At 38.8% G+C, this 12,952-nt stretch overlaps 1 protein-coding gene across 1 annotated transcript in view; it reads right to left on the bottom strand.

Moving 5' to 3' along the window:
• Nucleotides 1-1,441: 1,441 nt before the first annotated feature.
• The window catches only part of LOC106069440 (uncharacterized), a 53,865-nt gene continuing 42,354 nt past the window's right edge, over nucleotides 1,442-12,952 (bottom strand). Inside the window, exons 4-7 of the mRNA XM_056016039.1 lie at nucleotides 11,651-11,843; nucleotides 10,702-10,877; nucleotides 7,033-9,833; nucleotides 1,442-5,614 (exon numbers count right to left, since the gene is read on the bottom strand). Of these exons, the coding sequence (XP_055872014.1) occupies nucleotides 4,852-5,614; nucleotides 7,033-9,833; nucleotides 10,702-10,877; nucleotides 11,651-11,843 (3,933 nt within the window). The 3' untranslated portion in view covers nucleotides 1,442-4,851. The remainder of the gene's footprint in view (nucleotides 5,615-7,032; nucleotides 9,834-10,701; nucleotides 10,878-11,650; nucleotides 11,844-12,952) is intronic.

Here is a 12,952-nt window from a genome sequence, read left to right as displayed (position 1 = left end):
ACCTAAAACTAGCTGGAGCTGGATGGACTGTTGCAATGTCAACCAAAGGAACATACTACACATACTTTAGACCTAAAACTAGCAGGAGCTGGATGGACTGTTGCAATGTCAACCAAAGGACCATACTACACATACTTTAGACCTAAAACTAGCTGGAGCTGGATGGACTGTTGCAATGTCAACCAAAGGACCATACTACACATACGGTACTTTAGACCTAAAACTAGCTGGAGCTGGATGGACTGTTGCAATGTCAACCAAAGGACCATACTACACATACTTTAGACCTAAAACTAGCAGGAGCTTGATGGACCGTTGCAATGTCAACCAAAGGACCATACTACACATACTTTAGACCTAAAACTAGCTGGAGCTGGATGGACTGTTGCAATGTCAACCAAAGGAACATACTGCACATACTTAAGACCTAAAACTAGCAGGAGCTTGATGGACTGTTGCAATGTCAACCAAACCACCATATTACACATAATTTAGACCTAAAACTAGCTGGAGCTTGATGGACTGTTGCAATGTCAACAAAAGGACCAAACTACACATACTTTAGACCTAAAACTAGCTGGAGCTTGATGGACTGTTGCAATGTCAACAAAAGGACCAAACTACACATACTTTAGACCTAAAACCAGCTGGAGCTTGATGGACTGTTGCAATGTCAACCAAAGGACCATACTACACATACTTTAGACCTAAAACTAGCTGGAGCTTGATGGACTGTTGCAATGTCAACAAAAGGACCAAACTACACATACTTTAGACCTAAAACTAGCTGGAGCTGGATGGACTGTTGCAATGTCAACCAAAGGACCATACTACACATACTTTAGACCTAAAACTAGCTGGAGCTTGATGGACTGTTGCAATGTCAACAAAAGGACCAAACTACACATACTTTAGACCTAAAACTAGCAGGAGCTGGATGGACTGTTGCAATGTCAACCAAAGGAACATACTACACATACTTTAGACCTAAAACTAGCTGGAGCTGGATGGACTGTTGCAATGTCAACCAAAGGACCATACTACACATACGGTACTTTAGACCTAAAACTAGCAGGAGCTTGATGGACCGTTGCAATGTCAACCAAAGGACCATACTACACATACTTTAGACCTAAAACTAGCAGGAGCTTGATGGACTGTTGCAATGTCAACCAAAGGACCATACTACACATACTTTAGACCTAAAACTAGCTGGAGCTGGATGGACTGTTGCAATGTCAACCAAAGGAACATACTGCACATACTTAAGACCTAAAACTAGCAGGAGCTTGATGGACTGTTGCAATGTCAACCAAACCACCATATTACACATAATTTAGACCTAAAACTAACAGGAGCTTGATGGACTGTTGCAATGTCAACCAAAGGACCATACTACACAAACTTAAGATTTAAGATACACAAACAAATAAGAACTTGATGGATGAATTAAACAGATTTATTTGTAATATTATGCAGGCTGGTGAAATCATTTCTTCACCGAATCTATTAATGACAAAAAAGAAAAAAATCCTGTGTTTTTAATATCAAATGCTATATTTCTAATATACACACAATTAGCTTATAGAATTAAATGTAAACCTCAGAAGCTCACTGTCTGCTTTCAAAAAGTGGTTCTAGAATTATATAAAGGTTGAGTGAAACATTTTTAAAAATAGTTTCTTTTTAGTAGGAGTTTTAACAAACAGTGGCCCATTCAATTCTATTCTGTCTTAACAAGGTTTAATACACAAAGCTGCAAACCTAATCACATTATATTGAAAAAAAAAAAATTTAGGTAAGTTATTTATACCTAATTAACTAAATGATCTGATCATTTTTCTTAGTTCAGGTCACAAAAAATTAATTACATTTTTTTTTACTTTAGTTCCTGCATGTCTATAAAAGAGAACAGTGTCTTAGAGTTAAGACAGCTACAAGACTTTCTAGACCTAATTGAATCCATGAACAGCATTGCAAATACAACGTAATAATCAAATGTTAGTTAGCCACTGGGTGTTAGGCGCTGAAGATATATACAGCTGAAGATGTAAGCACAACTCTCCAGAGATTTGTTCCGACACCCGAGCATGAAACATGACTTATCATTCTCAAAGCGTTTTACACCTATAACAACTGAAAAATAGTTGGTCAGCATACAATTTGGTTTTGTCATAAATGCAAGTAAAAGGTAATAAAAAAAAAAAAAGAGACATGGTGGGGTTGGGTGAAAACTGAAACTGCTCTATCAAGGGGAGGTAATATAATATTTAAAATTTTCTTGCTAAAGGAGCTCTGTGGACCATCATAATGTATGCCAGTATTCAATTTCATTTTGTGTATACACATTTTAATACCATTGAATCATCATTTTCTTAGTACAATTTCTATTAAAAATATAAGTTTTGTGTTTAAAAAATTAAATGAAATCAATAACATTTAATATCTTAAAGGGCAATTACTCTAAATGTGCCATGTTGTAATTGCTACTGGCGAACAAAGACATACACAAAATCAAAAGTTACGCTAATTTAAATTAGGCCAGATGTTTCTGAAGCAGGCTGGGATGAAAAAAAAAAAAAGGTAGCTACTTAGTAAATATTTCACTAAAGAAAAATGTAATTTCTCACTTTTTCCATCAAAAGTCCTGCCGTCAAAAGAAATAAATAAACGGAAAATAAGCTTTGCAAGGTTTTTCATTTTGTTCATTGGTACAGAAGATGACATTTATTTAATAACTCTTTCATTCCATCTGTTCTTATATAAGGTTGTAGAGGAAGTTTGAAACAAGGTCACAGTTTCTGAAGTCAATTTTGTAGTCAGTTGAATTGAGCAGCATTATCTCTTTCAAGCTCAGAATCTTTCAAAATTAAATTTCACACTCTAGTTCACATTCATTTACAATGTCGAGGGTTGACTCGATATTTAGATACAGAATATTTCTTAGTAAGCATACAAACCGTAACAAACTTGTAAGTTATCCATCATCAATTCCTATTCAAATATAATTTATTGAAGTAAGAGAAACAACTCCAGGATGAATTGATAGTGACTGTACAAAAACTTGTTGGATGGTATTCCCAATTTAGTAACATTTTCTTGTAAACAAATAGCATTAAGTTAATAGATTGCGTAACGTTTTTCACAAATGAAGATTTATTATGTTCTAACACAGACCTTTTGTAGAATGGTAGGAAAGGAAACAGGCAGGTGTAGAACTTAAAATTTAAATCCAAATGACAGTCAGTTTTGTTCTTGGTTATTTCTGATCTTCCTTCAAAGTTGAAGATAAACTACTTCCTTGTCCGAACCTCCCGCATGACAACGGAGGATGGAAGTGGGCAGTGGATGAACCTGGGCCAATGATATGACAATGACAGTTCAGCATGCTTATCACACAACTAGACAGCCAATTTAGAATTGCCATATTTTACATTAATATAATAAGCCTTTTTTTTACATTAATACAAGTCTACATAAGTACATTCAATTAAATTTGATTGTGTCAATACGTATACCATATGACATTAAATAGACAAACCAATTCATATTGGCTTCAAATATAATTATGCCATATCTTAAGTTGATTACTGGCTTCCCATAACATCATATAACATTTTAACATTATCTCAAGATTTATATGAATTTTGCATTTAGTTTTTCATTAGACAGTGAATACAATTGAACACAAGACAATCATGATTTCAGATAATGGTTCCATGTGTTAAATACAAATTAATTGTATTTTAAAATAAGAAGGCAACTAAATGCATTATTAAATAAATGTGCTAGGAAAATGACAATAGTAGATCAAACACTCCATATATGTAGGGCAGTACCTTCATACCTGTAAAATAAACCATACTCAAGATAGGATCTATAACAACTATTCTCAATTGTTCAATTATGGTTACAAAAATAAAAGCCACCTCTATAGGTCAGGCTTGGCTCTACTGGTCAGTAAAGATATATAACAATGGACATATAAGGCATTTAATGGAAGCTTGACCAATGGCACTGAGATAAGAAACAAGAACATCAACTCTGATGGGAAAAAAAAAATTAAACTGAGATATTAAAACATCAAAAGAAGATTGCCTCCCTTGGAAGCCCTGTTGAGTATGATTAAAAGAAAGATAATAACTTTGTCTTCTTAGCTTCAGAGAGATATAAAAGACACAATCAAGTATTTGCAATGAATAACAAAAAAAAATACAGAGAAATTGTCTTCCCTTGGCAACATGATGATCAAGGCACCTTTATATTATGGCTAATTAGAGATAATATCAATCTATAAGAACAAGGCACAAATGTTTGTATTCTACAAACAAATAAGCTGCACTTTGAGTATGTTAGGAAGACTAGAGATATCATTATGATTGGTCCATTTAGTTAATGGTCAATGAAACCAGACAGAAAGTCTGAGCACATTATTACACATTCTAAGCATTTAGATGTTTTAGAAATCAAGAGTTTAAACCCGAAGAGCTTAATCCAGAGAAATGTTCAAAGAAGACAATTAATTAAAACCTTTCCCATGTATACTAGATAGTAGAAATTTTGAATAGAATCGAGTTACTTGTTCACATTGATGCACAAAAAAGTAAGATATAAGAATTAGTAAGCTGAAACTTACACCAGGGCAAAGCCAAGTCATCAAATAAATATATATAGGCTTAAGTAATTTGTGATGGGTTATATTTGGACTGTTAATCAATAAGTTTTATTTACACATTTTACAATAATAGCCTGCCTGGCTTGTTAGTGATTTGTAAATGTCGAAGACTAGGCTAAAGGTTAGTTGAAATGAAAAGACAATGATGGGGGTAGAGGCGGTGGGTGTATCCTTTTTCAAATAACAGTTTCAGCATAGTCATCTTTGTCACTGTCGCTGGACTCCAGGGCTCGGCCATGCGTGATGAATCCATTCAGCTCTTTATTCGGACATACTTCTTGAGGAGAGGAATCACTTATAACTGAATCCGTGTCAATAGAACAGCTCAGATCTTCTTCCGAGACATCTCCGGGAAATTTCCTAGCTTGGCAGCCTTTGTTTCGGATGTAAGCTTCATTCTGGAAATTTTGAACGCCTTTCTGAAACGCAGGTTGCTCTGTGTTAGGTACTGACCCATTGTGAATGGGTCTTACCCTGTTGACAGGGGGCCCCATTTTGAGATTGTTCTCCAGATTCTGGCCGTCAGAGGTAGTTCGAATGTTGTCAATGTTTGGGTAATAGTTGTTGTGTGGAACCATTTTTCCATTAACCAAATGCTGTCCAGGTGTTAACCGTTTCCGGTTTCCTTCTTCCACAGACTGGCAGCGTCTAATAGCTACTTGGGGAGGCGGTTCCTGGTCAACTCTTTTATCCCTGAAGCTGTCATAGTCACTTTTTAAATTAAGGCGATGGCCACTGTGGTTGTAGAGGTTTGGCGGGGGCTGGCGCTGCTGAGTGAGACAGAACCTACGGTCAGTTACATGGGCTGGCTGGCGGCCTCGGCTCATGGATAAAGGGGGGCCCTGCAATCGGTTGTTTGTAAACCCAGGCTGAATGTTGTCCAATGTTGAGCCTTCTGAGGATGAGTTGTGTGGGTCAGATGAAGAGCTTGAGGTTGATCTGTTGAGAGCAAGACAAAAAAAAATGTTTCATTGACATAAAGATTGTTTCATTGACATAAAGATTGTTTCACTGACATAAAGATTGATTATTAACATAAAGATTATTTCATTAACATGAAGATTGTTTCATTGACAAAATTTCATCAGTAGCTGAATGAAACAAACTAAAGCGTTTCTTTTAGGATTTCTAATTTAATTTAATTCTGAAAAGATTCCTCAGTTCAATAGCCAAGATTTCAATAGTATTTTGGCCAATTATTTTCACAGGCTCTTAAGCATGAAATAGACAAAGTTGGATGATGATTTATCTAAGAATGAAGTAAATGCTTTTTTAATTGTTATATTTTCTGTATTTCTAGAGCTACTCAAATGATAATCCACCATGTACTCTTGTGGCCAATAGCTTATAAAGCATTTGTTTAATTAACTCACTTCCTATCACAAGACACGTTCCATGCCTGGAGCAGGAGTTTGAAACTTTAAGCTTCCTCGATTTTAAATTCATTAATAATAGGCTAGAAAAAAAAACCAATACTTTAAGCATAGCACCAACTAGCTTTATCATCCTAATACTTTAAGCATAGCACCAACTAGCTTTATCTTCCTAATACTTTAAGCATAGCACCAACTAGCTTTATCTTCCTAATACTTTAAGCATAGCACCAACTAGCTTTATCTTCCTAATACTTTAAGCATAGCACCAACTAGCTTTATCTTCCCAATACTTTAAGCATATCACCAACTAGCTTTATCATCCTAATACTTTATGCATATCACCAACTAGCTTTATCATCCTAATTTTTATGCATATAAACCAACTAGCTTTATCATCCTAATACTTTATGTATAGCACCAACTAGCTTTATCATCCTAATACTTTAAGCATAGCACCAACCAGCTTTATCATCCTAATACTTTATGCATAGCACCAACTAGCTTTATCTTCCTAATACTTTAAATATAGCACCAACTAGCTTAATCTTCCCAATACTTTAAGCATAGCACCAACTAGCTTTATCATCCTAATACTTTATGCATAGCACCAACTAGCTTTATCTTCCTAATACTTTAAATATAGCACCAACTAGCTTAATCTTCCCAATACTTTAAGCATAGCACCAACTAGCTTTATCATCCTAATACTTTATGCATAGCACCAACTAGCTTTATCATCCTAATACATTATGCATAGCACCAACTAGCTTTATCATCCTAATACTTTATGTATAGCACCAACTAGATTTATCATCCTAATACTTTATGTATAGCACCAACTAGATTTATCTTCCAAATACTTCAAGCATAGCACCAATTACCTTTATCTTCCCAATACTTTAAGCAAAGCATCAACTAGCTTTATTTTCCCAATACTTTAAGCATAGCACCAACTAACTTTATCATGTCCAATTCATTTACCTGATCGAAGGATATTTGCCGACTGATTCCAATGACTGATACACTGGGGGCGGGGTGTAAGGAGGTGGTGAAAATGACTGGCTTCTGTGGTAGCGGCTGTTCCAGCGAGGAATTGGAAGCTCATCCAGATCTGTGTCACAAATTTCATTGGAAGGTAAATGGCCTGATCTGTCTCCATGGTACGTGTGTCCTAGCATATGGAAGGCAGACCTCTGGGGCTGGTGCACATCTAATCTGTACTGAGCTCTGGCCTGATTGTCCATCAAGTTATGATCAACCTCAGAGTTTTGGTACATTTGATGACTCTGGTTTAAGCTGGGTAATAATGGTAAATTAGTTGGGATGGATTTTCGGCGTGGCTGGGCATACAGGTCCCCATTAATCACGATGAATTGATCATTACTTCCCGCAGGGACAATGCCGCCAGACCTTTCGTCTCGGACTGGGCCTTCCATTTGCATGTGAGTCAGAGACTGTTTGTTTGTCCCTTCATACCCTGGCTGAGAGGGGACATTACCCATGCTAGTCAAACTGGCTGCAGCCATGCTTTCACGATCTACAGCACTGAGGTAGCTCTTTGGCCTCAATTGTTGCCCTTGACTGTCCAAGGTATCGCCTGCCTCTGTGCCAGGTGCTGGTTTTCTGGCATACAGCCTAGCTGGCTTTGGTGGGGGCACATCCTGCTGCACTTGTTGAGCATGTTGATTATCAATATCTTCATAATTGTCTGTTGATGATGTGGCGATTGGTATAAATGCATTATAAGAAGGTGTGTTGGTCATTTGGTTATAGCTTGAATAAATGCTAGAAGGAACTTGTGAGTCAAACTGAGACAATGATTGAGGACTGACAGGAGCAAGATTTGGACTAGACTGCTGGGAATAGGGCACACTCTTTGTTTTTTTGAGAATGCCATTAGGGACAGCAAGGGATGAGTTAGGAACATGATTGGGAGCAGAGGGCTGTACGGAGGTCTGAGAAGTGGGGTGGGATGAATGGGGAAAAGTTAAAGTTGAATCTGGAGTCTGAGGATCAGAGACAATCTTTCGCTGAACATTTTCCCATAGAGTCTGAGCTTGTGCTTTCCCATCAGGCAGTACAGCTTGCCAGCGATCGGAGATTGATCCAGCTTTGCTAGCATTGGAGTCTGTCCTTCCAAGAGTGCTAGTTTTTGTTGAATCGGTTGTCGCTGTTTTCTCCTCTTCTTTCTTGGCATTTTTCTCTTTCTTTGAAAGTTTTTTCTTGCCTTTTGCTTTCGATGGCTGTGTTTCTGGTGTGCTCTCCGGGGATTTCCCTGGCTGCTTCTGTTCAGTGTTTATGCTGTCATTGCCTGAATGAGAGGGGGATGAAATTTCGGATGTCTGGCGGCTAATCTGGCCAGGGGAGTTTGGTGTCATGGTCGGTATATTGCCGCCCAACACTTTGATGGGACTTGATTCAACTGGTTGAGGCATGGGCTGGGTTTGTGTTGGAACAGAGTTTGATGACAGACTTGGGTATCCTGGCAGGTTAGTTGCTCGAAGCAGGGAGGAGGAATTGGAAGAGCAAGAGCCATCAGGACTGTAATAGTTCAGTGATGTCCTGGAAGAAGGTACGTTCTCATAGACAATGGGACCAGTGGTTTGCACACTACGGAGGTCATAGGTTATCATGGTAAGGGACTCGTTTTCCATGTTGTCATTGGCAGACTGCAGCGCAGGTTGTTGGACCAGGATGGGCTGCTGCATGGGTAGATGCTGAGACATCTGCTGCACTTGGAGGTGCTGCTGTAGTTGTAACTGTTGCTGCATTTGGATTTTCTGTTGCTGTTGCTGAAGCTGTGCCAGTTGTTGCTGTTGTTGAAACTGCAAAAACTGCTGTTGCTGTTGGAGCTGCTGCTGCTGGAGAAGCTGAAGCTGCTGGGGTTGAAGCTGCTGCTGGAGATGCTGAAGCTGCTGGGTTTGAAGCTGTTGCTCTACTTGGTACTGAGCTGGTATATTGGGCAGCAGCACCGGACCCATTGTAGCTGGAACACCATTGTGCTGAACTTTGAAATGGTAAGGCTGAGGTGTGTGAGACCTCACTTGCTTAGCAGGCTTGTAGTCCAGATCATCATTTGTTGCCCTGCTGCTAGATAATCGCTCCTGGCGTGGAGTCGGAGTCATGGCTCTGCGCTGGAAATGGCTAAATGTATTAGAGGTGTCAATATTTTCTTGACTCGTATCACTCGAAGTCGCATTGGGGTTCTTGACATTGGTTCTGTTGGGTTTATTGATATTGTTGAGATTTAAGGCACTCTGACATTCTTTTTTAGCCAGCTGTTCAGACTCCTGCAAATATCTCATCTGTAAACTCAGAATGAGCAGCAATTGGTCTCTGTCAAGTCCGTGTAAGGTCACAGCCCTGCGACCTTTCTTTCGGTTCTCTTTCAGCCTAATGGCCCCACCGTCAGCTACCCTGTCGCTACTCATTAGTGATGATGCGGTCTGGCCTGACTCTAAGCTCCCAGGGCTACCCTCTCTGGCAGCACCCTGGGGCTGAGTGAAACTCTGACACCTCCTCATCTTGCAGGCTTCTGTGTAGCCCATGGGTGCATCCGAAGGGTTGTAGGTCAGATCACTTGGGGTGGTGTTGCCGTCATCATTGTTGGTTTCTTCGTCATTGGTAGTGGCATTTGTGTTGGTGTAGATGTTCCCCACAGAGGCTGCCGTGGTCACATTGGCTTGCCGAGAGGACAGCATATTTTGATGCTCTGTATAGTTGTCAGTGTTGGAAGACGGAGTTGAAGGAGAACTGTCTTCATCTTCATCATAATCGGTGTCCTGGTAGAAATATGTGTATAATGTCAATAAAGATGATTTGTATGACAACATAGTTAGGTTTCTATGATACAGTCAGTCACTTAGAAACATTTAAGATAAGTCTCAGAAAAGGCAGTTAAAACCAAGCAAAATATCTAATATCTTTAATATAAAAAAAAGCTTATCTAAGGGAAATAACTCTCACAACTATATCTCTCAGTAATGTAGAAGTTATAGTTTCAATTATCCAAGGGGACAAAACCCTAAATATTTAGCCATATCTGGGAATACTGAAGGATTAATTTTCCTTGTTGGTATCAAACAAAATAATTAATTAACAGTTTATATACCCTATATATATATAATATATAATTTCCCAAAAAAGGAAAGTTTTGACTTAAAGACACAACTAGTAAAAACAAGGCTATGATTTCAAGGAGAATAGCAAAATGTATAACAGACACTTTTGACGGCTTTAGAGAGAGGCAGTTTTTGTGGACGTAGAGATTTAGATTGACGACATTCGATAGTTTTCTTCTTTTATATTAACCTTCTTATACAACATTCACTATCAGCGTCAACTAACTTATATTGCTGGCCTTTCAGCTGTGTTATTTGAGAGTTATCCCCGTTTGACTTATCTGCATAAGACAAAGAGCGGAAGCACATTAAGAGTTCATTCAACATGTCAAGACTATGAATCAGGCCCAACCTAGCCATGCCTCAATTGTAAACATTTTTTTTCATTTAAGATGAAGAATAAACAACACAGCCGTCTTCAAGAACATAGTACACAAGTTTGTGCTGTTCTTGGAGCACGAAGGTTGGTTCGCCCTATACAATGCACAACCAGACCATTTTATTTTAAAACTGATCAGCAACTACTTACATCCAAATAGTTCCTGTTCCGCTCAGTCCTATAGACCAGAAATGAAATGATGCCAGCCACAGCAGACACCAGAGCCAGAAGTCCATGGATGCCAATCATTGTGTACAACATTGTTGGGATGACCGTCTGGACATCTTCACAGCTGGACACATTGTGCAATGCCAGATACACTGTTTCTGAAAGTCCAAAGATAATTAATAATAATAATAACAATCTTTATTATCCATAAGGAAATTTGTCTAATAATTTGTGTATTACAAGAACAAAATATGATGACTATAGAAAACCAATATACAGAGATTGAAACTACAAATAGAACTAGGGGAGGTAATGAGCCTTAATATATTATTGTTAAAAATTTAGAGAAGTTAAGAGGAGATCTTATTGAAACTATAGACATATTTAGGGGCGTTAAGTTGAAAAAATATTATTCAAACTATAGATAGATATAGGGGAGATGATTATGAATGTGTTATGTTGTTAAAGACTAATAGAGATAAGGTAATAAAAATTTTATTGAAACTATATTGTATAGATAGAGTTAGGGGCATTAAACATTAATAAATATCATTAAAACTATAAATAGAAATAGAGAAAAGTAATGGGCAAAACAATTACTATAAATAAATCAAAGGGAGATAATGAGTACAACAAATCGAGCTTGTTGAAATACGTGTAGGGGAGAAGATCGTAGAACTTCTGATTGTGGAGACAGAAAAAAACGGGGGGGGGGGGGGTGATTTTAGAGTGTTCAAGATAAAATAAAATAAATCTTCCTGACAAGTCAGACAAAGTCAATATATATGATTGGATATGTTTTTTTTTTTTTTAATTGCTGTATGGTCACCACATGTGCTTCAGCTTACTTGGCCAAAAGTAATCTCTTCTTTACTTTTAGCTGTACACACGCATGTAAGCCTACTGACAACGACAAAATGGAATTATTTACCTCCTGCATTGACCCGCTCCAAGTCCAGTTTGTCCCTCTTGAACTGGGTCAGGCACTGACATATGTTTCCCTTTCTGGTGTACACACAGCCCGACACACTCAGCAGAGGCTGCAGCACGTGCGTGCCCGTGAGCACGGCGATGATGATACTGAGGCCAGTGGACACAGCACACAGGACCAGCACGGGATACACCTGAGAGAGACATTATCTGAATGTGTTAGTATGAGCTCAGGTCAAATGGCTCTCTGGGACACCCCAGAACACCTGAGAGAGACATGATTAATTAGTATGAGCTCAGGTCAAATGGCTCTCTGGGACACCCCAGAACACCTGAGAGAGACATGATTATGTTAGTATGAGCTCAGGTCAAATGGCTCTCTGGGACACCCCAGAACACCTGAGAGAGAAATGATTATGTTAGTATGAGCTCAGGTCCAATAGCTCTCTGGGACACTCCAGAACACCTGAGAGAGACATGATTATGTTAGTATGAGCTCAGGTCAAATGGCTCTCTGGGACACTCCAGAACACCTGAGAAAACACGATTATGTTAGTATGAGCTCAGGTCAAATGGCTCTCTGGGACACTCCAGAACACCTGAGAGACACGATCTTAATATGTTAGTAGGAGGTCAGGTCAAATGGCTCTCTGGGACACTCTAGAACACCTGAGAGAGACAAGATTAAGTTAGTATGAGCTAAGGTCAAATGGCTCTCTGGGACACTCCAGAACACCTGAGAGACACCATTATGTTAGTATGAGCTCAGGTCAAATGGCTCTCTGGGACACCCCAGAACACCTGAGAGAGACATGATTAATTAGTATGAGCTCAGGTCAAATGGCTCTCTGGGACACCCCAGAACACCTGAGAGAGAAATGATTATGTTAGTATGAGCTCAGGTCAAATGGCTCTCTGGGACACTCCAGAACACCTGAGAGAGACATGATTATGTTAGTATGAGCTCAGGTCAAATGGCTCTCTGGGACACTCCAGATCACCTGAGAGAGACATGATTATGTTAGTATGAGCTCAGGTCAAATGGCTCTCTGGGACACTCTAGAACACCTGAGAGAGACATGATTATGTTAGTATGAGCTCAGGTCAAATGGCTCTCTGGGACACTCCAGATCACCTGAGAGAGACATGATTATGTTAGTATGAGCTCAGGTCAAATGGCTCTCTGGGACACTCCAGAACACCTGAGAGAGACATGATTATGTTAGTATGAGCTCAGGTCAAATAGCTCTCTGGGACACTCTAGAACACCTGAGAGAGACATGATTATGTTAGTATGAGCTCA

Source organism: Biomphalaria glabrata, chromosome 17 (assembly GCF_947242115.1).
Source record: "Biomphalaria glabrata chromosome 17, xgBioGlab47.1, whole genome shotgun sequence".
NCBI lineage: Eukaryota > Metazoa > Mollusca > Gastropoda > Planorbidae > Biomphalaria > Biomphalaria glabrata.
The sequence above is the reverse complement of the archived record's forward strand: the minus strand, read 5'-3'. Positions and strand labels throughout refer to the sequence as shown.